Raw genomic sequence first — 23,594 nt, 5'->3', positions numbered from 1 at the left:
ACGTGACAGAACCTGCAAGATGTGCATGCAGCAAAAAGAGCAGAATTAACAAGGTCCTTTTGATTTTAATCACATTGAAGGTGAAACAGCACTAAATCTGCAACTAATAAGTGTAGCATTTTTTTCTTCTCTGAGATCAGAATTGCGTGCTGCTGCAGGAATAACAATTCCTGTATTCTCATTCCCTCACAGTACAACCTCAGAACTACTGAACAATAACCTGAGGCTCTGATGAGAAATCTAACGAGAGCAGTAGGCTACTTTTCCTTCCACTGAAGAACACACTTGCAGAGATCACTCATTCCCAGCAAACAGAGCTTCAGCAAAGGATCACTCTGCCATGAGCACCTGTCCTGACCTCCAGAAATGTGGAATGAGTCCTCCAGGTTTTGGGGTTGCGGTTTTGTTTCATTTTGTTCAGCTTTTTTTTGCCAATACCCAGTCTGCGTTTGGAGAAACAGCACGCTGAAAAGGTAGGCTGCAACTCTGGGATGCAGTTTGGTCTTCCAGGAGCACTCAAAGGAATGAGAAAAAAAACAGCTGGAAAAAAGTAGAACTGGTGGCATTACTGCGTGAGAGCGCGTTGGGGGTTAGTGCTGAAACGCTGTCCTGAGAGAGAGCTCTTCTGAAAAGGGCAACTGCCTCACTTCTGCTGATTGTATTTACAAAGGGCAGAGGGAGTTTTTGCTGTACCCTTAATGGACAGAGGCTAGTGGCAATTCTTGCTCTTTCATAAATCTCAGCATTCCTACTGGTGTCTGCTGTCAGAATCGATTAGGAGTAAGTGCTCGGACTGCAGAGCCGTGGCGAGGCGGAGCAGTCCCGCACGGAGCCAGGCACGAGCTCCTCCAGCACGGAGAAGTAGCCTGGCTGCATCCCCGGGCAGCAGGAGAGGCAGCCCTGGCCCTTCCAGCAGGAGATGCACGCCTGCCACGCCGGTAAGGGCTGAGCGATGGCTGCTAGGGGCCAGAGCTGAGTCATCTGTAATATAATCATAAGGAAACACACATTTTTCCTGAGAGAAAATCAATAGAACTTTGCACTTTTCCTTGTAATATTTCCAGCCTGTGCCATCAGCCATAGTTTGCTCACAGTTATACTGCTATAAATTCACTGCAAGTTAATGGATTTCAACAAAAATGAATGGATTTACAACAGCGTAATGGATCCGATGTTAGAGCCGTGCACATGTTAAAATACATGGAACAAAAGTATATTCTGTACCACCCCATCACCTTCAAAATGCCAAGACCTTGTGAGTAAAAAGCAGAGCCCCCTATGGCAGGTACACAGCCCACCAGAGGGGAAGAGGGGCGAGTGAGGGGTGCATGCCTACAGAATGTGGGAGACTGGGCTGGTTTTCATTTCTTCTGTAAAACATTTTGGAGCCTCATCTCAGGTTACTACGTTTACTAAGTAAATAATCTGCTCCCAAAGTTGTGTGTCAGAACTGGGCTGGTTAATGTACGAGCTGCCTCTGCTGCGTTTGTTACTGCACAGCAAATTTCATGCTTAGCCAGAGGCTGCCCAAGTTCATTTATTCATTACCCTTAAACTTTGGGCAGTTATTAGTCAAGCTCCCCACAGAACATCTATTTAATAAAGAAAAGAACAGAAAATTGATGGGCTCAAAGAAAATGCTAAAGTCTTAATGCTTTTCATCAAAGACTGATTGGAGGGGTGTGGTGCTCTGAGTGCAGTGCCTGCTTGTGATGGCCACCTCCTGCCCTGCAGCACATGGCCCTCAGCACTCAGCCTGCTGCAGCCCCAGGCACCTCCAGCACCACGTCCGAGAGTGCTAATACACCAATGTACACAAATTATTCCTGATTAGGAGTGTTTGTCTGGTAAAATACTCACTTACTTGAAGGAAAAAGCATGGGTTTTTCTTCTACTTTTCACCATTTCTGGGCTTCTCTGGTGTTTCTGTTCCCTAGCAAAATGCCCCGAGGCAGAGCTGGGGGCTGCACGCAGGGAGGTGTTCAGCTTTAATCCACACAGGAGCTGCAGTTACTCCACAGCAAAATGACGTGGTCCTGAAATGAAGGGAGGAGGAGCAAGGCACGAGGGCAGCAGCACAGCCCTGGGGCTCCGCAGGGCAGAAAGGAAGGATGGCATTCTGCTTTGTTTTTTCAGATGATGTTTCTGAAACCCAACAACATCTCTTAAGTAAGAGATGGACTTTAATGTAAATAGAACCAGTCAGGAAAAGTAATTTGGTTGTGATCTGCATCACTAACAATACAAAGCACAGAACTGGAAAAAACGGCCTTTTCTGAGGCTCTATGCAACGTTAATCAATGAACTGAAGTCTTCTGTTTTACCTTTGTTGTCTGCTAGCCTTGTAATTATAGCCATTATGGGCATTCTAAACAAACCAGCTCTATTAAAAGTTGAATCAAAGAGGACTGTTCTACAGAGCAGGTTAATGGATTGTCCCCGTTGTTGGCTATAGATTGGTCCTCCTGTTATTCTTAAAATGATTCTTAAATCTCATATGTAAAATCAACTTTAGTTTAAACAAATTAAATGGACAAGCTCTCAATAACTCTAAGATACTTAGTCTACCGTAAACATAAAATTTAGCTCTGAATTTCCAGGTCAGAGCCTCTTCCTAACATATAAGCTGTAATTTGCTTACTTGTCCTGGGCAGCTGCATTTCTTTGCTTCCAGAGTTGTCAGAATTGATCTGTGTGACTGACTGTGCCAGTGTGTCATTAATCAGCTGCTCTTTGCAGATCTCAAAAAGTGTCATCAGTCCCACGGGAGCTTCTGCAACTGTCAGAGTGTGTAAGAAGGGGGTTTGTCGCATTCCCCCTCCTCCAGAAGAGCAGCAGGGCAGGTTGCTGAGACCTAGAAATGAACACCAAGGGTGCAATATCTCAGTTATGTCTTGGGACATGTGGCCTCCCATGGCACTAGGCAGCCTTTGGCAGTCATTGTTCTGAGGAACTGGAGAAGGCACTAAGAGTTATACCTGGACAATTAATCCTCTGGGGGCTCTAGAGCATCACCGGTGTGACAAGTAAGGACTGTTTTTCTTCTCAGCTTACCCATATCCCTCCTGCACTAATGGATGGTGGCAGGGGCTGCAGTGCCAGGCTCCCAGAGCTGTGGCTGGTGCATCCCAGAGCCCTCAGCCTCCTGTGCTGTATTTTGGGAGGAGAGCCACCTGCTCCTCACTGCCCTGGAGCCAGCAAGAGCAGCAGAAGCACAAGGAAAAGCCACCTGTGTTATACCTTGAAGGAACCCTCCACTTCCTGAGGAATTTAAAGCCTGCTTTCTGTATTTATGCTGAGCAATCCCGTGACTCCCAGCAGGAACTGGGATGTCACTGAAACAACCCACACTTTTATTTTATCACACACAAACATACATTGCTCTGAGCTCTGGAAAGCTGGAAGCACCTAATCAGCTTGCCTCGCCCCAGCTAGGCTGAGCACTGTGGCAGCTGGGGGGCTGCCCGTGCTTGGGAGTGCTGTAAAATCTATGGGCAAGGACACAGTGTGCACATTTTAATCAGAATCAGGCCAAGGAATAATACTGAGTGGAGGTCTACACTGCACTGTGCCTGGGGGTGACGCCCACTGCCTCGAGGAAAACTCAAGAACAGCTGAAAGATGGGATAAAGACAAAACTACCAAATGCAACAATGCAAAGGTACCAGCTATTAAAAAACACCAGTTAACGTACGACCTTCACCAGTCACATTTCTGTTACATTTATGCTATTTCAGTGCAGGACAGCAAAATACAGTCGTTTGCTACAAATAATGATAATGATGCAATCCATTTATGGACTGCTTGGATATAGTTTCAACTTTTATAATCTCGTGGCATGAAATCTCAAGTTAGCACCGTGCTGCACATTTAACTAATTGCAATCCCAGTCAAAACAAGCTTCAGTTTACAGTTAAGTTGCTGGTTTGGCTGATGGCTTTGTAGATGTGCTAGCTTCAATTCCTACTGAAGTCAGCAGCAAAACTCCTTATTTAGTGAATTCCTTTGTATGACTCCTTTAATAATTAATAATACTGGCATTTCAGTCCCCAGGGAAGTAAGCAGGGTTTGACTAGACAGAAAAAAAAACGAAATTAAGTACGTACTGGTGCACTGATCCAGTTGTGGCTTTGTTGATTTGGCCACCTTGCAGTTTCTTCACGCAGAGAGATGAAGAACAAAGCCTAACCTCTGCATCCACAACTGTGGGAGCTCAAACAAAAGCAAATGGCACTTCAAAGCACCCACTAGGCACCTGTCAAAATCTGAACTGAAACATGATTTAACAGCAAGACCGAACCAGCAGAACCGATTTCAAGTTGCTACAGTGTCCAAATTCTAAAGTTAAAAAAATATCAACCTTTATTAACCCAGGAGTTAATTATTTTGGAACTAGATAGGTCTTTTGCTACTTACTCTACACTGAAGCACTTCACCAAAACAAATCATCTCATACCTGGAGCATTGCTGGGTTCAGAAAGCATTTGTCAATGTGGCCATAAATGTGCATTGAAAAGTGAGCTAAGTTTATGATCATTACCCAGGGGTAATTCAAACCTTACCACTGCCTTTTCTTGGAGCAGCACCAGAGAAAGCACTGCTCAGTGTTCAGTCACATAAAAACGTCACGTGTTTGACACAGCACGTTTCCCTTTATCCAGAGCTCTTCTGTTGCTGCTGGCATTTATGGAGCCTGGGAAAAATATCCATCTGATCTGTTGTTTACAGCTGGGAATGCAGTTACAAAATGGTGAGGGAGAAGGGGAGCTGATGCAGGAGGAAGCATGGAGCATTTACCTGCAGACACCAAACCTCACCTGCTGTGGGTTCTCTGAAGCAGGAGACAGCTGGCAGGGAACATGCTAACGTCAGTTCTGTGCTCATGCCAAAGCCATTTATTTTTATGTGAGCAACCTGTGTTCCCAAAACGGTGGATGGAGCTCAGCTCAAGGAGACAGCTGAATAAGCAGGAGCAGCACCATTTGCACATGGCTCAAACTTTCACTCTGCTCTAAAACAAGCTACTCTAAGTCAGGAAAAAACTGTGGGTTTTTTCCTTCATCCGCTGAACCAAATAGCAAAATAAGGTGTTTTCCCACAGAAACTCACTGATAACTTCTGCCATGCATCTCTACCTAACTGGGGTGTGATAAAGTGCATAATTCAAATGCTATCTAGCCTGAAGGCTTAAAGAAAAGCTTACCTCCCCTGCAAAACAGAATGCAGACAGCTGATGTGACAAGTGCCTATCAGCAGGCTGCAGGCTTTCCAAAGAGCAGGTAACAGAGGTGCACTATCTGACTGCAGCTTAAATTCTGCCCAAGTCACGCTCGCTTGGTTCAGTGTACTCAGTCAATGGCCGTTAAGGCATTAAATAGTCACAATGTACAGCTTATTTCAAAAGAAAATACTTTAAAAAGCACAGGTGACTCCTGTGCGCACACTGACAAAAACCAGATACACTGAAGGAAATTCAGTGTAGCCACAGTAATAACTGTAACAGAGAGATGCTGACCCTGACTAATGAATGGTAGCACCTGGTGTCACTGCACAAGAGAGATTAGGTTCTCTCTGTAAGTATTTCCTACACATACACACACAGTATATTTAGTATTCAGCCATTTCAGACCAAACCCAACATCTTGAGTGAAGTACGCACCCTTAAGCCCAGCAGCACAAACTGTAGTCTCACGGCAGTGGCAACTGCAAGTGGCAAATAGCTCCCCATGTGCAGGATCTCCACTTCATTGCATTGCAGTGCTTCTTATTTTTCATGTGACTGGTTCACGTGACCCTGCCAGTATGTAAAAACGCTGTTGAAAGTTTCTTTTCTGTTTTATTATAATGTAATATATGGGATGCTGAATTGTGCAAGTTACTTGCACCTGACTGACATTTCTCTGAGAGTCAAAGAATTGCTATGTGTAGTTGACTGAGATTATAATGTGTCGATTGTGTACAGCTGTATCCCGCTTTCAGAGTGCAGGATTGGAAGGCTTCCATTAAATTGTTATTTTCAGTTATTATTAGATCCTAAATCAGTTAATATAATTACATTGCCATAATGAATGAGCAGCATTCTGAGCCTCAACACCATATTTTCTATTGATGTATCTCCACAACCTGTTTAGTGAAATAATTAAAATGATTTACAAGGCTGACCCAATATCTTAGTGGTTTAGTAAATCACATTGCCACGTGGGAGGCTCAGCCAGTTGTGAGCCCGCAGCCCTTGGCAGCACCAGGACCCCAGAGCAGAGCTGCAGAGTGCTGTGCTGTGTCTGAAGGAGTGCTCGATGCGGGCAGAAACTCCTCCAGTGCTCAGGGACAAAAGGGGCTCAAACTGCTTTGTTCGTTGGTCATCTCTGTTCAAAGAAAATAAACTTCTGGGTGCTATCAAGCTGGAGCACAACTTGAGCTGTCATTTCAGGTAATGTATCTTCACCTGCAACTTAAACATTCCCCTTTTCTACCCCCAGAACTGACCCTAAGTGTCTGCGACCAGCTGCGGAGCCTGAGATTTTCACATGAAAGACAACAGGTGAAACAATTACATCGTTATCATTGATAACTTACAGGAAAAGGCCATAAGCACCATCTCTTCCAAAGGGGCTTTCTGGGCTCAGCAGGATTCAGTAGTGTGGAGACAGATGCACTAAAACAGTGCCTCTTAAAACCTATAGGTCTTCGGTAATCTCAGCAGGCCCCAGGTCATTCCCCAGGCTCTAGAGAGGGATTTTTCCAAGCTCACCTTCCTTCACTGTGCCAGTGTTGTCAGGGTTCCCACCGAGCAGGGGCAGAGCCTGGAAGACAAAGCAGAAAGTGCTCGCTTTAGCAAGGGTGGCAAAGTGTACTTCCAGTATAATTACAGAAAGCTGGCAGCAATCCTTTTCCCCATTAAAAAAAAATGCATTTTGACAGCTGCAGTATGGAGCAAAAAAGGTCGAGTTGGTTTTTGTGGGATCAGGACAACGGCTGCAAAGCGAGGCAGGCACAGACAGGGCACCCCCACCCCAGGCCCTGCCCCACAGCCACAGCCAGGCAGGGGTCACAAACCCGACCCCATCCGTGACACGAGGAAAGAGCCTACAGCCCTGCAACCCACTGGCATTTGAAACATCATTTATAATGTCTCCACTTGGAATCTGTGTGCCTCAACAAGCCTCAAGCTTGCTTTCAGCATGCAGTACCTTCCTTTCAGTTCTATTCTTTTGCATAACTACCCGAGGAAAGGAAAAAGGTCTGACAGAAACTTAAAACTTCGGAGGCGGTTCTCGAGCACGTTTTGAAGCAGATGTCATTATCGTCCTTCCTGACCCTAACCTGCCACTGGTTTTATTTTGCTTTAAATAGACCTGTAATTTCACAATGTGCATTCAGCTGGAACGATGCTTTTTGTTAAATAAACTTTCCCCTTGGACTGACTGCACCGGGCTCTGAAAAGAAGCACGTCTTGCTGTTCCCAAATAGGGCTGAACTTCAAAAAGGACGCTGCTAAGTGGGCTGGAATCACACTGAAGGGCAAGGGAGTATTCTTCCTCAGGAAAAAAAAAGAAAAAAGAAAAACAAAAAAAAGCCCCCAGAAACCCTAATAGGTGTGCTCTGTTCTGCAATCTCACTGCTGATAATTTCACAGAGCAGAGGACTGTTTCCAGGAAGCAGCCTGCAGTGCCGCAGCGTGTGTTCCCAAGTTGAAACAGCTGCAGTTGTGCCCTCGGTGCCACACCTGGACACTTCTCGACCCTGGCTGTCCGAGGCCCCACACACACCACAGAACCGCTCTGCAACACGCTGCCATAATGCAGGGGAGCTGGGCTGATCAGCTGCAGTGCTGCAGCCCAAGAGCTGGCAGGGCCTGAACAGAGACATCATCGTTACCCCCAACCACAGCCCATCCCAAATTCAGATGGCAGGAGTACTTTTACATACAAGGCAGTCACGGAAGAGGGCCACGGAATCACAGAATCCTTTCAGTCATGCACTGCATCTCCTCTGTGCATCGACCAAAGCATCCCTGACCTTAGGTGCTACGTGCCATTGCAGCAGTCCTGATTTCACACTATTGTAACACTGAGAAAAATCCTTTTAAATTAGGCTAACGCAGAAGAGACTCAGGCTCAGGGTGTTCGTTAGCAGGGCTCCATGCTCACCGACCTGTGGCAATGGCAAATCCAGGTCAGCTCATTTATGAGTCTGGGATTAGTTAATTCTGTTTAGAGGCTCTGCCTATAAATCCCAATGCCCCCTTGCCCATTCTCTCCCACTGTTCTGTTCTTTGGAAGTACAAAGCACTCAGTAGTCTCCACCTCCTGGAAAAACCACTCCTGGCAGGATGAAAGCCTGTCCCCCCAGGTCTTCCCTACTGCAAAATATATACACTCATCTCAAGCTAAAATTAACATACATTGCTAAGGCAAATCAATTGCCGTGTATCTGGTAGCTTCCAGCATTTCCTGAGTGGGAACTTCATTTAATTAACAGGCTGGCTCTCTCCAGAACCATGGCCATGGTTAGTATTTTTATCTCCTTGGACACCTGCTTCTCACTCTGGTTTATCAGATTTCTACCAAAGAGATGGACGAAGTATTTTCTGTTGTACAAGGCTATGAGGTTTTGTGTTGGCTTTTTCTAAAGGAAAGGTTCTTAGGGAAGTGCTGAACTTGAACAGGCATTTTTGGTCTGTTTGGTTATCAGAGCAACACAGCATTAACCCCTCACTGCCTGGCACACACCTGAGTTCAGAGGAAATCAGACTGCACACAGGGAGATGAAAGCCTCCCATTGGGTGCTGAGCACCCATCATCTCCTTTGATGCGTTTCCTTCCATGTACACAAACAGAAATGCAGTGTGACTCCCCAGCACACAGATCAGAGCCATCAGTGCGCTCTGCTGAGCAGGATCTGCCTGAATTCCTCCACGTTCTGGGCTAGACATCCCATTGCCATTGCCACCAATACCTTTATAATCAGCCATAAAAAGCTAATGTATTTACAAGCAACACCCAAATAACCACAGCCAACCTGAGCAGCTCAGGTACCACCACTGTTACAGCTATCCCAAGCCACTAACTGTGCCCCATAAGCACTCCCCCAGCAGCAGTGCTCACTGTGAGCTGCCATCTGCCCTCAGCCAGCAGCTCAGTGCACAGCTCAGGTGCTGGGGCACACGACAGGATGCAGTCAGCTTGCTGCACCATGACTGCTATGTTCTTCAGAAACTGCATTCTGGGAGCAGTGTCTTTTTGCTTATTTGTTCAGCCCCAGTTCCCAGGACACATACGTAAGGTGGGCAGGACTTGGTGCACGCTGGGGGACTGTGCACGTTCAAACCACCAGGACCTAAAGATACTGGGTGCTTTGGCATTTGACACCTTTATTAGCGTGCACTTAGAAACATATCTCAGACAAGGACAGAGCAAGCTGACTCGATTTATTAAAAATAATGTCAGCCCTGACAGCCTAATTGTGTTACTTTGAAAGAGTCTGGCAGGAACAGGGCCTTGCCAGCTAGCGATGCCTTGGAGATGGACGCCTCATTACAGAGCAAAGATAAGAAATTGGTCTCCAACTAATGAATCTTTACAAGTCTCTGGGGATTTCAGCCCAGATCCCAGGCCTCACCACAGGCTGGACAGTGGGACAGGGGCTGTCCTCACCCTGGGACCGCCCTCCCAGTGCCACCACAGCTCAGCAGGCTCCGGGCAGCGCAGCATCACGGCACTCAGTGCCACTTGTGTCAGTCAGTGCCTCTCTCCCGTGCCCTACAGGGTGACGTGTGGGATGAGGAGCGTATCGTTGGCCTACACTTAGCACTGGGAAAGCACACAATCAGCACAAGCACACTGCACCTCGCAGACCTGCAGAGCTGAACCACTTCCAAGAAGTCTAAACTTCTCTTTGATGAAAAATCCAATGTAATGGGTACTTTTGAGCCGCAAACCTCTTCATTTTCACTCTTTAAATTTTACTTATGTTAATGTAGTTTGACCAAAACCAAATGAAATACATCATTAAACAATTCGATCTGCTATAGCTCCAGTGATCACGACTGTATCATTTTTATTTAACACTCATTTTGCGCCACACATCCCTACCACGACATAAGCCAATATTTGCCATGTTTAAAAATAAAATATTACACAAGATTTAAACGAGACTCAAAAATTAAAGACAGGCTGTCTTGGAGTCATTACTTTTGCTGCCACAGATTAATAGACGGGTGCAGAACGCTGCTATTAATTAGGAAACCCAAGCTGTTGAGGAGCAGCAGCGGTGTCTGTCACACTGCACTGCTGGGAGCTCAGCACGCAGGGAAGCCCAACGTCAGCTGCCAGCAGCTCAGCTCCTGGCTCCTCATTACTGCTTTTGGGAGCAAGCTCTGCTTTTCAGTGTTGTGTGAGGCACAACTATCACAGTTCTGCAGGAGGTACCACCAGGTATTCTAGGCTCACATTTTTTAAGAAAGGCACAGCTTATTATTTGGATATGGAAAGATGATGGTGTTTAACAACAACAAAACAAAACAGTCACTTCCTTAGCTTATGGTGAAAATGAATTCCCCCAAAGCCTCTTCCCACAGACATTTTTACTGTGATGTAAGAGAGGCTGGTGGACACGAGAACCTAAGGCCTATATGCTGCAAGAAGCTTCCAACAGTCACATTTCAAAACAGTTTTTAACTTTTAATACTTGATAGAGCTGGGGTCTGCCCCATGGAGGAACAGGCCCTGGCAGCTCACAGCAGGCAGCACTGCAGCAGGCCTGCTCACACCACTGTCTCCCCATGAGCACCCCACTCCTGGTGCTGGGCTGCCCTCTGGCGAGGAGCAGCGTTACAGAGCCCAACCAACTGCTAGTCCCAACAACTGGCTTCTTTCCTTGCTTTAAAATCCAGCCTTTAAATCATTTAAAGTTCTGAAAATATTCCGAGATTACTGCTTGCCTTCCCAACACCACGCATAAGCCCAGGCTCACTGAGCAGCCGAGCAGCCCCAGCTCCCATGAGGAAGCTGGCCACGCAGGTACAGTCAGCCCGAGCCCTGGAAATGCCAATGTGGGCCTGGTTTGTGCTCCTGGACGGCTGGGCTGAAAGGGGGATGTGGAGAAAGGCCAAGAAAGAGTGCTGAGAAGCAGGAAGGAGCTAGGCTGGCCGTACACTGCTTCAGTACAGCAAGGGAATGGAGAGGGGCTGGGAAATGTATTAACAACTTGGTGTTTGGATGGAGGAAATCAGACGGGAGGGTTCAAAGAAGCAATTGTTTTCAGCAGTACACCTGTCCCAAGAGACCAAATTTGACTGTTAATACAATTTCTAATACAATGTGGCCAAGAGGAATGAACTATGCTGATCTTAAGAACTCCAATGCTTGCTGAGACACTCTTTCTGGAGAATTACAGTATCTATTTCTTGTATCAGCTGCAATCAGTGAAAGTGTCTCAGTGATGACAGCGCAGTCACCTCCTACACACATCACTTCACTCACGCTCATCTCCAGCTTCAGTTCACCATTACTCTTTAACAACAAACTAACAAAAAAAGCAACACAGTGATCTTCTATCCTTACGTCACACCAATACCTTTAGCTACTGCCGTTGGATACTCTGCACCTCAGTGGCAGCTTTCCATCACTGAAATTCCCGCAGGACGTTGCTGTTACCTGCCTTGGCCATCACACACTGCAATTCAGCACCAACAGCCAAAGCAACACGGCCCCCTGCTGTACACGTGTATGGTGGTTCACTGCTGGGTTTTTAGACAGACTTAAAATAGACTTAGATAGACTTCAAAAGCAATAAATAAAGCCATACACGGATTTAATGGAATAAGAAATGCCAGTGTCGGCACCTGTGAAGTGGAATAAACAATATATATTAGGGGCTTATATCACCATAAACTTGTATCATGCTTGCAAGCTGATTTACTTGAAACAGTAAAAAGCTTCAAAGGCCTATATGATACTGAGAGAGGTAGAGCAGAGAACAACGTGCATTCAGGAACAAGCATTATAATTATCTGCACTTCTGTTCACACATTTCCACTTGGATTTTATTCTACATTCTCATTTTATTTACCTTCCCTCGTTTCTCTGAGCCTTCACCTTTTTTGTGATGTATAAAATCAGTTTCCACATATTCCCCTTTCCCCCCTGCTCTTTCTGATGCTTATTTGGTGCGGTCCTGCTCCTGGCTCAGAGCCCTTTTGCTGGGACACACAGCAACGAGCTGAGCCGGCTGCCCCAGACACTGCCTCTGAAGACAGACTGGGAAATGAAGATGGAGAGCTGCTGGAAGAGGCTGGCTTCCCCAGGCACCTGTTCAGCCTGGATCGTTGCATTTACAACACGGGCATCGCCGACACTGATTTGATTATTAATCCCTTAAGTGCCTTAGGAACTGCAGCATAAATCCAGCCGAGGAGCACTCATACGGCCCCGAAGACCCATAGTGCTCATCCCGGTACTCCATTCATGAAAACTGATCTCTTCTTAAACAGCAATGACAACTCAAGGAGTCCCTGCTTTGTAAGTCAGGGGACCTGCTCGCCGCAGCAGCATCCTTCACTGCTGGGAGGCGTTCCCACACGCCATCCAGCGCTCACACGTACGGCTCCGAGGAGACAAATACACTCATCTGTAATTGCGTTTCTTGTTAGATACCACTCCAGTGCCTCTGTGCTCCGCAGTCGCTCCCATTTCCCTCAGCACATCGCGCTGCTGCACCACGCGAGGCAAAGCCCTCGGAACAGCGGGAGCTGCTCCGCGCACCCCCACACAACGCACGCGCAGCTCAGCTTGCCTCAGGGGGCCCCGCCTGCAGCGCCCCCTAGCGGAGCGGCGGGAGGACGCAGCCACGCGCATGCGCCGCGCTCCGGCCCGCCCCGGTCGCGCGCACACGTCAGTGCCTGCGCCGGAGCCCCGCGATGGAGGGTGAGTGCGGCGGGACGGGGGAGGAGGAGGAGGATGATGAAGATGAGGGTCCGGCTGACGCCGCTGTCCGCCTGCAGGTGTGCTGTACGCCGCGCTGCCCCGCGAGGCGGCAGAGGAGCTGCGCCTGCAGGTACCGTCCCCATGACCCCGCACCGCGCGCGTCCCTGGGCGGGCTCCCCGCACGCCGCCTGCTCCCATTGCGGTGAGGCAGCTTTCCAAATGCCTTCACAGCCCCAGGGCTCAGAGCAGGCCGAAGCGTTTGTGAGCGCCTTCCTGAAGCGCAGCATGCCCAAGAAGAAGGACGAGGCCATCCGGGACGTGCTAACGAGGAAGGCCGTGGTTCTGGAGCACCGCCCGAGAAGAAGGAAAAAGCCCAAGAGGAAGAAAACAAAAACCCTCACGGCCAGGGAGCGGCGGGAGCTGCGCCTGTTTGACATCCAGCCCGAGCAGCAGAGGTACGAGCAGAGCTGCTGCTCTGTGTGCAGTTCCCGCAGCACAGCCCGCACCTGGGCTGCCCGCTCCGAGACCCCATCCCTGACCGATCCTCTCCCTGACACAGCCACCTGCAATTTCACTTCTAAAACACAGGCTGTCTGCTACAGAGAATCTGTTCTGCACCACGTTCCTTGACCCTGTGCATGCCGAGTAGGGCCCTAGCTGCTCCTCAAATGAAGCAGGGGGAGGGAGAGGAGCAGCACTCTCAAACATATGCCCCCCAGAGTTGTCAGAAGTGTGTCTAGTTTTCCTATAAAACCAAACCTGTTCCTTGGAGTGGTTTACCCCATGTCTAGGTGCTTAGAGAAGATGAAAACGCTTACAGCTGTTAGTCTTAACTTTGTTGCTTACTAAGACAATCTATAATTTTTTTAAATTAAGTTCTTGTATAACATTTGCCTTCTAACTGCAGGTATGAAATCTTTCTACCACTACACGAACTCTGGAAGCAGTATATCAGAGACCTGTGTTATGGACTTAAACCAGATGCGTAAGTTGAGATGTCTGCTAATCTAAAGTCCATCACTTCTAAGATATTTCAAGTAGTAACTCGATAAACTTGAAAACATCAATTATTTAATAAGGATGTATACTATTTCTGTAAGCTTTGATCATTTCAGCAGACACGGTCACACTGTAAAGCATACTTTTCCATGTATTTTTCCTCTGTGATCCCACCCTTTTCTTCCAGACAACCACAGATGATTCAGAGCAAGCTGCTAAAAGCAGACCTCCATGGAGCTATTGTTACAGGTATTGTTTTATTCTACAGAGTTGTCTGAAATGCAGTATGCTCTCCTGTGTTTCAGGTGCTCATTAAATTCCTTTCAGTATCAACTCCAGAATCACACAATTGTATGGTTGTGATTCATAATTGTGATTCTGTGTTGATGGAGTCTTTCCCCGTTTACCAGCACTTATTAATTCTTCAACTGCTCTGATTAATGGAACGATTACCTACAAGTCTTCAGTTATCACCAGAACTGCATTATTTCAGAATAATGCAGCTCACTTCTAAAGTCATGAGGCAACCATGGAACAGCAAACAAACTGTGCCTGAATTTCTTCTAATATTTGCATACTCTGGTTCTTTCAGTCACAAAATCAAAGTGCCCATCTTATGTTGGGATAACAGGAATAATTCTTCAGGAATTTAAACACGTCTTCAAAATTATTACTAAAGACAACAAATTAAAAGGTATGCAAGATGTTTTTTTGTGCTTGTTATAATCTGAGAAACTAAAAACCTGTTGAACATTATTATACTTCTGAGTAAATGTACTGGCATAGCATGTACATTGTTCTTTACCAGTGCTTTAACTTCTGCCACTATACAGAGTTAGATATCTTTATCTGCCATGTAAAAGCCATCAGGGGCTTCAATTAGTCACTACTTGCTAATTTCTTCTGCATTTCCAGTTGTTCCCAAAATTAACAACGTATTTAGCTTGGAGACTGATGGATTCATTTCCTACATCTATGGAAGCAAGTTCCAGCTTCGAGCAAGCGAGCGGTCTGCAAAGAAGTTCAAGTTGAAAGGAACTATTGACCTATGATTTCATAGCAAATCAAAAGGAAATTTAGTTAAGATGTCTGCTGTTTTCCTGCAGTTCAAAAACCAGGTTTTCTGGCAGACTGAAAATAGAGTTAGCTAATAAAGCTTTTCTTCATACTGAAGAATGACTGGTTTCTCTTGCCTTTAAAGCAGCCTGTCAAACTGCTGGAGTCTCAGTTGCATCTTTTGTTATTTCTATATAACGTTCTACTTTCAATTAAACTTGTGATTAGTACTGATTACCTGGCTCATGTTTCAATTTTGACTGTATGTTTTCCCAATGAGTATTTTATCTTGTAGCTTTTTGACAAGCGTTGCTACTGCCTTCTGTATGAACTGGGCTCTGTCTGCCTCTTTTACTGTATAAGGAGACTGCAGCTGCTAGCTTGATTTTCTTTTAATTGTTCCTGGATCAACACCTTTCCCCTTCTACTATCTACATTCTAGTCTGAAAGACCTTTTCATGTGGGCATTGGGCAAAAACGTCTTTCACATGTATCGAGTCAGCAACAAAGGTGTTTTGTGCTGCAAAGGGTATCATTTCCCAACAGTACAATGAGGACTCATTCTGTGAGTATCAGGAAAGCTTTCTGCATTGTTGTTTTCCACCAGGCACTACAGAACGTTTCAGTATCTAACTTGAAAGGACTGAAAAATACCAAGGTCGGCAACATTCTCATCTTAGTCTGGAACTATCTGTGCCATTTCATAGAATTATCATCTACCCAAATGGAAAAATACATCGTTGGGGTAAAGGTTAAAATGCAAACATGCAAAAAGTGAAATGGAGGTGAAACCTCTAACTGAATGCATGCATCTAAACAAGGAAGATATACATCTCTCTTAAACCACAAGTGCCTAAAACAGGGCAATGCCTCACAGGCAGAAATGGTCATCTTTTCTGAGCTTGTGGTTACTCATAATCACTAAACAAGGACTTGGCTTCTGTTCATGAGTCCTTTAAAGTTAGCAGGCACTTCGCTGAGCATTGAAGTTGTTACACCCAAGGTATCTCCCTTTTAAGCACTATTTCTCACAAAGTTCTTCGTAGTCCCTTCGTTTGCTGTGAAAATCCACAAGGAAATAGCAACAAATTGGCAGAAAGCTGAAATCATAGTGGAAACTTTCCCTGCAGGACAAAGGCTTCATTTCAATTTTGCTTATAGCTATCAGTATAATATCTAATTAAGACATCTGTTAAATGCCTATAATATTAAATTAATAGAGGGAAGCTAATGGAACTTTATTGGCATAGTCCTGTTAATTAACATTAAAGACCTTTAATAGATGTCTTAACTAGACATTATTAATGGCAATGACATACAAATTGGAATCAGGCACAATTCTGTTTCATTGTGCTGCAGAGGACGTGCCATATCCTGCCATATGGACACATAGATGAGCACAACAGCATTTTCCACAGCTATTGCTATTCACATTTTTCTAAATTCTACTTCAGTGACCAGAAGACATATGCTGCTTAGCAGTCCCTTCCAATAAATAACAGTAAGGAAATCATTATTTACAGTAAAGAGTGCTGAAGAGGTGTTCAAAGGTCTCCCTGAGGTAATCAGATGCTAGCAGCACAGATGACAAATGAAGCCTAACGAGATCTGAACAGCCAAAGCATTCAAGATACCTTTACTGCTGCTGCTAAATCACCTGAAGAGGCCTTTCTGCCTCGTTGAGGTGTTCCAAACATCTCCCATATATCACTTAAGCTAGATCACTGGCATTATTCATTGCCTGCCCACAAGCTGCTTGCACCAAACTCCTGTCCCACCTGCTCTCCCTGTGTTCATCTTTCACTCCCTGCTGCCTGTGCAGGACCCTTCTTGGAACCCACTCAACATGAAAATGACAGCTCACCATTCTTTCCCTGCTTGTTTGTCACCATTCCCCCATCTTTTTGGATTTAATATTAGCAAATGAGATAACTAGTCACAGCCATCCCTACTGCTCTTATGCTGAATGCAGAACTGCATGCAGAAGGGACACAGACTCAAAAGCAGCAGCTAGCCAAGGAATTACGAGCCATCATGCTGTTTCATCACACTTCTGCTCTCCTCTTACTACACATATGAATATGTCTATTTGTATACATGTTACACTTTCCTTTTTTAAACTCTGATTATGGTACAAAAAAAGGTAAACCATCCAGTTACTGGATTTTGAACTGTAGTGGGGAAAACAAACAACAAGTTCTCTTTGAAACGACCGCTGTTTAAAATATGTGAAATTAAAGCTAAGTCACAGCTGAAGAAATGAAGAATTCACTATTTGAGCTGGTTTTATACCTCCTTTCAAAGACAGCTCACACAACAGTACAATGGAAAATCAAAACAACCTTCTGGGATGCTTGTTAAATAACAGCTTGGGAAAAGGAGTCACAGCCCCCTCCCCACAGGCAAGTGGAATTGCTTTATGCATACTTTAGGCACAGCCCGTACTAGTTTCTATTTTCATCTGAGGACACTAAATCACTGAAACAACAGCAGCACGTGGCTGATGTTAATCTCATATATTCAAGGCACCCCACATTTTTTAAACAAATTCTGGAGCCTTGGACAAGTTTACCCCTCTGACAGACTCATTCATTGTCCATTTTAAGATTTTAGATTTGCAAGCACCTTAGAAATCATTCCTGAGGCTGTTACAACCTTTGACCAGGAAACTCTTTTCAAACGAACTTTACAATACTTTGGAACAGTAACACATGGTGATTAATGAGTAGCTACATATTGCAAAGGAAAAGTCCAAGCAAGAGCAGCCATTATTTTACCCTCAATAATACCTCTCTTTAATTCCAAAAGCAGCTGTGACAGTGGGCAGGCCCCACAGCAGCCATTCACCTGAGCCACCCGCTTGCTCCTCCACATCAGAAGAGGATTTTCTGGACTTTTTTAATAAGAAGTTCCAGTCACCTTACTGTTCCTACTGCAGCCTCTCACACCCCCACCCTACAGGAGGGCTAATCCCTGGCTCCTGCTATTTGTAATGCCCCCTCACCACACAGTAAGATTTCCATGAGTAATTTCTCATTGGTTCTGCAGCAATCTTACCTTGGGACGCAAGTTTAAGGCTTCAGCAACACACACGCTCCTCTTTTAAACACCATCAACCCTGCAGCCTTCTCCAGCCTGCACCCCACGAGGGGTTTCAGCAGTAACTGATGATGCCTAGTGCCCAAGAACACTATATAACCAGTGTCCTGCCCACCACAGCTGGGACAAGTGGCCAACAATTGCTCTCCTAGGCAACAAGGTCTCTTGATATGGCAAACACCTGAGTGCTTTGAAAGGCTAACCTTCCTCAGCTGTCCCTCTCATCCCAGCTGTACTGATTGCCTCCAGGCTCCCAAGGTCCCCCGGGCTCCCAAGGTCAGCAAGGGAGCACAGGGGGCCTCAGTGAGTAAAGTGCAGTAGCTGACTATGTAACAAATGTTCACCTTTCTTAAACAGAAAGTAAAACTGGATTTATGAATCTTTTCATTCATTAGTGGTTACCAAACCGTGGTGTTACGTACCTTGCCAAGAAATACAGCTCCAGACTACGAGGCAACACTCACCAGTTCCATGGGATTTCACAGAGGTTCAGTCCACCTTTGCCTCACGTTCCCCTTTGTTAATGCTGTCGTTTCCATCCTGAGCCACACTTCCCAAGTGTTTGACGTTTTGTTTCAGTAAGACAGAAGCCCCTTCAGTGCTTTAAATAAATTAACTCACAAACGTGAAAAATACAGGATCAGGCATCCACTGCAGCTGAGAGGAGCAGCCACTGCTGGGCTGCAGAGCAGCACCCAGTGCTGTACCTACTGCTCTGACACCTGGGCTGCACAGCCTGCACAGAGGGACTGTGGCAAGAAATCCCAGCAACATTTAGTGCTGAATTAAGAGCTATTCCCACTAAGAAGCTCTGCTGCTTGCTATGAGGTAAGGCATGGTACCTTATAATCGTTAAGAGGAGAAAATAAATGAGTATACTACTGACTGGAATAGCATGACCAATAGTTTTTGAAGGAAAAGTCACAGCCTAAACATCGTGGTCTGTCCTGCCCTGTTTCCCAGACAGCCATTTGTTTGCAAGCCACTCACTTTTCATTCTGTTAGGACCTATTCCACTATATCCTGACCAACAAAACTGATTTAAAATGTGTTATTTTTCATCCCAGATGCGGACTGATCTGATAACCACCACCTTGTACAGGCAGCTGAACGGCGCGTTGAAGATTTGCAGTATATCAGTACAAATCTCTTCCTGGCATGTTTGTTAATAAATTCAGCCTCATTTCATTCAGCTCTCAGACTGAGCTCCTAGCTCCATGATACATGTACACACTTCTGCAGCCCAGGGCCCCAGGCCTGTACCAAGATGGTTAAGGAAAGCTGCTCCTGTGCTGGGGGCCAGCTGTCAGCGAAGACTTCCCAATACAAGCTCCTTGACTGTCTGCTAACACACCCACGGCAACAGCCCCAGATCTAATTCCACCTAATAGCACTGTGGGATTTTGTGGGGAGGGGAAAACTAATTGTGCATTTTCTGTAAAACTTGAAATAAATACAAATTTTTTGATTTTTTTTTGTGTGTGAATTTCTGTGCAACACTCTGCATTTCCTCTAAAGGATTATTTCAGTACGATGGGCTCAGAGATGTTCAGCTGGATAGTTCTTGGGTGGCTGAGGTGCTCAAAGAAGAATTTAAATGATGTAACAGCTATTGAACACCCCATTATATGGCTGCCTAATTAATGTAAATGATAGTTATGTCTCACTCACAGCAGATTATTTTACACAAAAGGAAAATCTACTTGCTGCCACAGTAGCCATTCCAACAGTTTTTATCGGAACAGTTGCATTATGACTTCACTGAGCAAAAGGTAAGGGGCTATTCTAAATAATGAAGATTGAAGCTTTAATAGTCCCAATAAAGAATCCTGCAGGTTTTTTATTTCAGAAATTAGAGTCTGATTGTGAATGTATGATAATGAGAGGGAAAAAAAAAAAAGCACTGGCAAGTGGGATCTTTCTGCAGCCGGGGCCCTTGACAACTTCCATTTCTTCTACATGAAAATATAGAGGAGGAAGGAGATAAGGAAAGAAAATCTTAGCAGCATGTGAGTGATATTATGAAGACATAAGCCAGCCTTGTAAACTTGTCTCAGAATTGCAGCCTACTCCTTGCTGGTGTCAAGGGACACGGCATTTCTGTTATGAGACCCCATTTCCAAGGTTGTATGTCAGAGATTATAACTGCTGTAAAAATTCAAATGACATTCAGAACTTAGCATGAGTATTCTGGCTTAAAATTCTGTGTTTTTTAGGCAAATCTTTGCAAGAAAAGATAAAAGTGTACTTGTTCCACTTGCTATTTTAGGTCTCTTGCTGTGTAATTCTTAAATGAGCACCCAAGTAATCCCTTTTCACAGCTGCATTTTCAGAGCAGCAGTTCTGAGCTGGGGTGAGCGATCTGACATTTGTTTCTCCAAACAGCAAACTTCTAGGAAGGGCTTTAAAAGAACTTCTGTTCCACTCTCTTCAGCCATAAAGCACCACATGCGTTTTAGCACATAAAAAGTGGCAGCATTAACCTGAATGATGGTAACAATGACTACAAAACGAGCTGGCTGGGGATTTGCAAACAATCTCCAGATGCCTACAAGAGATCGGATTTATCAACCATACTCCAGGCAGAATTTGTTGCTTTGTACTTTCTAATAAAAGAGGTTTGTAGCATTTGCCTGCTGTCAGTTTCAGCAATAGGTGCTTCTCTTATGGTATCTTTAGAATAACCCCAGGCATCAAAGTGTGGAGCCACCACTGAAACGAAACAGGATGGGGCTGGAGGCTGAGTACAGGGCAGGGGCTTGGCTCTGAGGGACAGGCATTTCATTTGTTAATATTCTTGCTGGATTTTGTTGCAGCTGTCACAAACACAAACCTCACCTCTCTCTATGCCCAGAACAACGAATTTCGCTTTGTTACCAGCAGATGGAGCCAGATGCTCACAGTTTTAAAGGGATTTTTTATCCCTGTCCTGAACAAACTGCCCATGAAGCAGACAGTGCCTAGAAACCACACCCACACGAACTTGGTTTTTTTCTATGTGCATATGTATACGCGGTGTTCAAGAACACTGCCAGGCCTTTTCACATCGCTTCCTGACCCAGCACTGTCCCACGTTGATAAAGATCAGGTTAAATACACAGACTTTGTTACACCATGCACTGCTCTCGTGCATAGGCAGCAGCAGCAACAAGCTTTACTTTCATTCTTTTCACCACTACAACACCGCAACCTCTTTTTAACAAATCCTCCACCACAGTGCTTAACATCTCTCTCACAGGACATTCGAGCAAGAGTAAGTTACCACTAAGCCTCAGCTTTTGTTCAAAACAAGTGTGCTTGCAGACATATTTTCAACAAATAAAGGGATTTTTGGGGAGAAAAAAATCATACTGACACATTTCTGGCATTCACACCATCACGTAAAAGCTTGGATTTACTGCTTCTGTCAGTAATACATGGACAACACTTGAAATCCTTAGGGAACACTGGAGACCACTCGGGCACTCCGTAAATGTATAAAGAAAGCTGTGAGCTGGGATCATGAAGCAGTACAGAAAGGATCTTCCTGCCATGGTGCCTGGCTCTCCTGCAGAGCAGCCACAGCTGTAGCAGCACGTCCAGTAACGCTGAAGGAGATGGAGACCCATCAGCCGTGCACCTGGTGCAGGCAGAGTTCAGCTGTGCTGCAAAACCACAAGCAGCTCCACCACGTGTGCACTAGGCTTAACCTGTTACTAGTCTACAAAACCCACAAAGCACACCCGGGCAGCACCTGTACAGTGTGCTGGGCATAGTCCAGAAATGTCACCTGCACTGCTCCTGCTCAATCTGCCCAGAAAGAAATGGAAACCCCAAAGAGAAGTGCACGATTCCTACTGAAGATGTGCACTGGCAGAGCACTGCGAGCCCAGGCAGCAAAGGCCATTGCTGCTGTGTTTGTAAGATGGACCAGAAGCCAAACTGCTTTGCAAGGAGACCAAACACATCACTTAATAAAAACAAGGCATCCTACAATGAACTTCTCTTCCTGTATTTATTCCTCTCTAAACGCAGCAGTGCGCAGATTATAGGAAATGGTTTTACATTTAACTTCAACCCCAAGTGGTAAAGAAAAGCACTGTATCTCACAATGTAAATTTGCATCTACCATCATTTAATGGATGTTTTATACATGCTATGTACTACTGTGTTTTTATGGAAAGGCAAAAAAATTACTTGGGAATTTGTTTTTAATTAAGCAATAAGGCTCAATGGGGTATTGCTATCATGCAATAAAACCACTCCTGGGGTGTTGTGAGGCATTCGGTCCAGATGAGTGCTTCAAATCACCCCCAGATTGTGATTAGATGATTACTCCCCGGAGTTAATATTAGATGGTTCTCTCTAGAGTTGTCTTATTGCTATTATAAAAAGTCTTCAACATGGGGAAACTAAGTAGCTTTTGTGCTTGAAGAAGATGAAGTTCACAGTTCAGACTGTTGAGTGGTGTCTGAGCCGTGTGGGTCCCATAGATCAATTCACCTCTTTAGCATGCGTGAAGAATCATCTCGGAGCATTTCTTTGACCCAAACAGTTTTACAATTAAGTGGCTTTCTTTTTATTTATTTATTTTTTGTTTCTAGGAGATGGAAGGATATAAAGAGGCAAACAACTCCAAAATAATGCAATCCCAAGACAAGGCACTAAGGAACTTGATTCTGAGATACGTATTACCAGCTTTATCTTTTTGTAGGGAATAATGAATCCTAATCGCTATTATGCTAATTGTATTAATGAAGGCTAATGCATGCAGTAGTGGTAAAAGAGTCCCCCAGGTTGGGTGCAGGAGCTACACAGGTGGAGGCACCTGGGGGTGGCTCTGAAGCTAATGAATTCAGACAGCACAAATGGTACACAGCCAAACCTCACTGCCTTCCCCTGCCTCCCCTCAGCTGCTCTTCAGGGCTGTGGTTAGAGACAAAGTATTTCATGCTGGAAAAAAGGAAGAATAAATAAATAAATAAGGCCTTCTGCATATCTCATTGCACCTGACAGAGAGAAATCTCAGGAAATGTTAACCCTTGCAGGTACCCATCACTCCCAAAAAGGCAGGATGGCAGCTCATGCATATGGACAACTCTTGCACACCACATGGCACAAAATCCTTCTGGTTTCTCAAGCAGACAACAGCTTTCACTAATGGTGAGACCCTTCTACACATCCTCTGCATTCTGGCCTGCATCACACTTCATACCCTGCACAACCTCATCAGCAATACACTACTTCAAAGCAGATAAGCCTTCCACCTCGGAAGAAAACCCTGGGGCTCCTCCTTCAGCTCAGCACCTTTCCACTTAAAGATCCACTGTGCCAATGGGCGGAGATCCCAGCCAAACTGATCGTGCTCTTCCCACAGGGTCAGCAGAGCACCACGAAAACACTCATGTATTTCAGGTTTTCCCTTTTATTTGAAGAGCAACAGGAAACAATTTCCTTACTTTTTCCTTGCATTTTTTTCCTTCTCCTTTCACAGGCCACTTTGCAATGTGCACTCAGTGCACAGAACTTGCCCCA

The 23,594-nt window shown here is 45.3% G+C and overlaps 1 protein-coding gene and 1 long non-coding RNA gene across 2 annotated transcripts; one reads left to right on the top strand and one right to left on the bottom strand.

Moving 5' to 3' along the window:
* Positions 1–1,853: 1,853 nt before the first annotated feature.
* Positions 1,854–7,533, bottom strand: LOC136046609 (uncharacterized). Its single transcript, XR_010622002.1, has 4 exons — positions 6,577–7,533; positions 4,107–4,212; positions 2,642–2,854; positions 1,854–2,036 (listed from the first exon to the last, which is right to left on the bottom strand). It is a non-coding gene; the product is annotated as an uncharacterized LOC136046609 (long non-coding RNA).
* Positions 7,534–12,898: 5,365 nt separating this feature from the next.
* POP4 (POP4 homolog, ribonuclease P/MRP subunit) lies at positions 12,899–15,216 on the top strand. Its single transcript, XM_065733201.1, has 7 exons — positions 12,899–12,926; positions 13,004–13,056; positions 13,158–13,381; positions 13,834–13,911; positions 14,113–14,174; positions 14,518–14,619; positions 14,841–15,216. Exons 1-7 carry the CDS (start codon positions 12,920–12,922, stop codon positions 14,975–14,977), a joined length of 663 nt encoding a protein of 220 aa, XP_065589273.1. The 5' UTR covers positions 12,899–12,919; the 3' UTR covers positions 14,978–15,216.
* Positions 15,217–23,594: the final 8,378 nt, after the last annotated feature.

The sequence above is a fragment of the Cyrtonyx montezumae genome, unplaced genomic scaffold, assembly GCF_038088225.1.
Source record: "Cyrtonyx montezumae isolate F1298 unplaced genomic scaffold, pur_monq_1.0 scaffold_17, whole genome shotgun sequence".
NCBI lineage: Eukaryota > Metazoa > Chordata > Aves > Galliformes > Odontophoridae > Cyrtonyx > Cyrtonyx montezumae.
The sequence above is the reverse complement of the archived record's forward strand: the minus strand, read 5'-3'. Positions and strand labels throughout refer to the sequence as shown.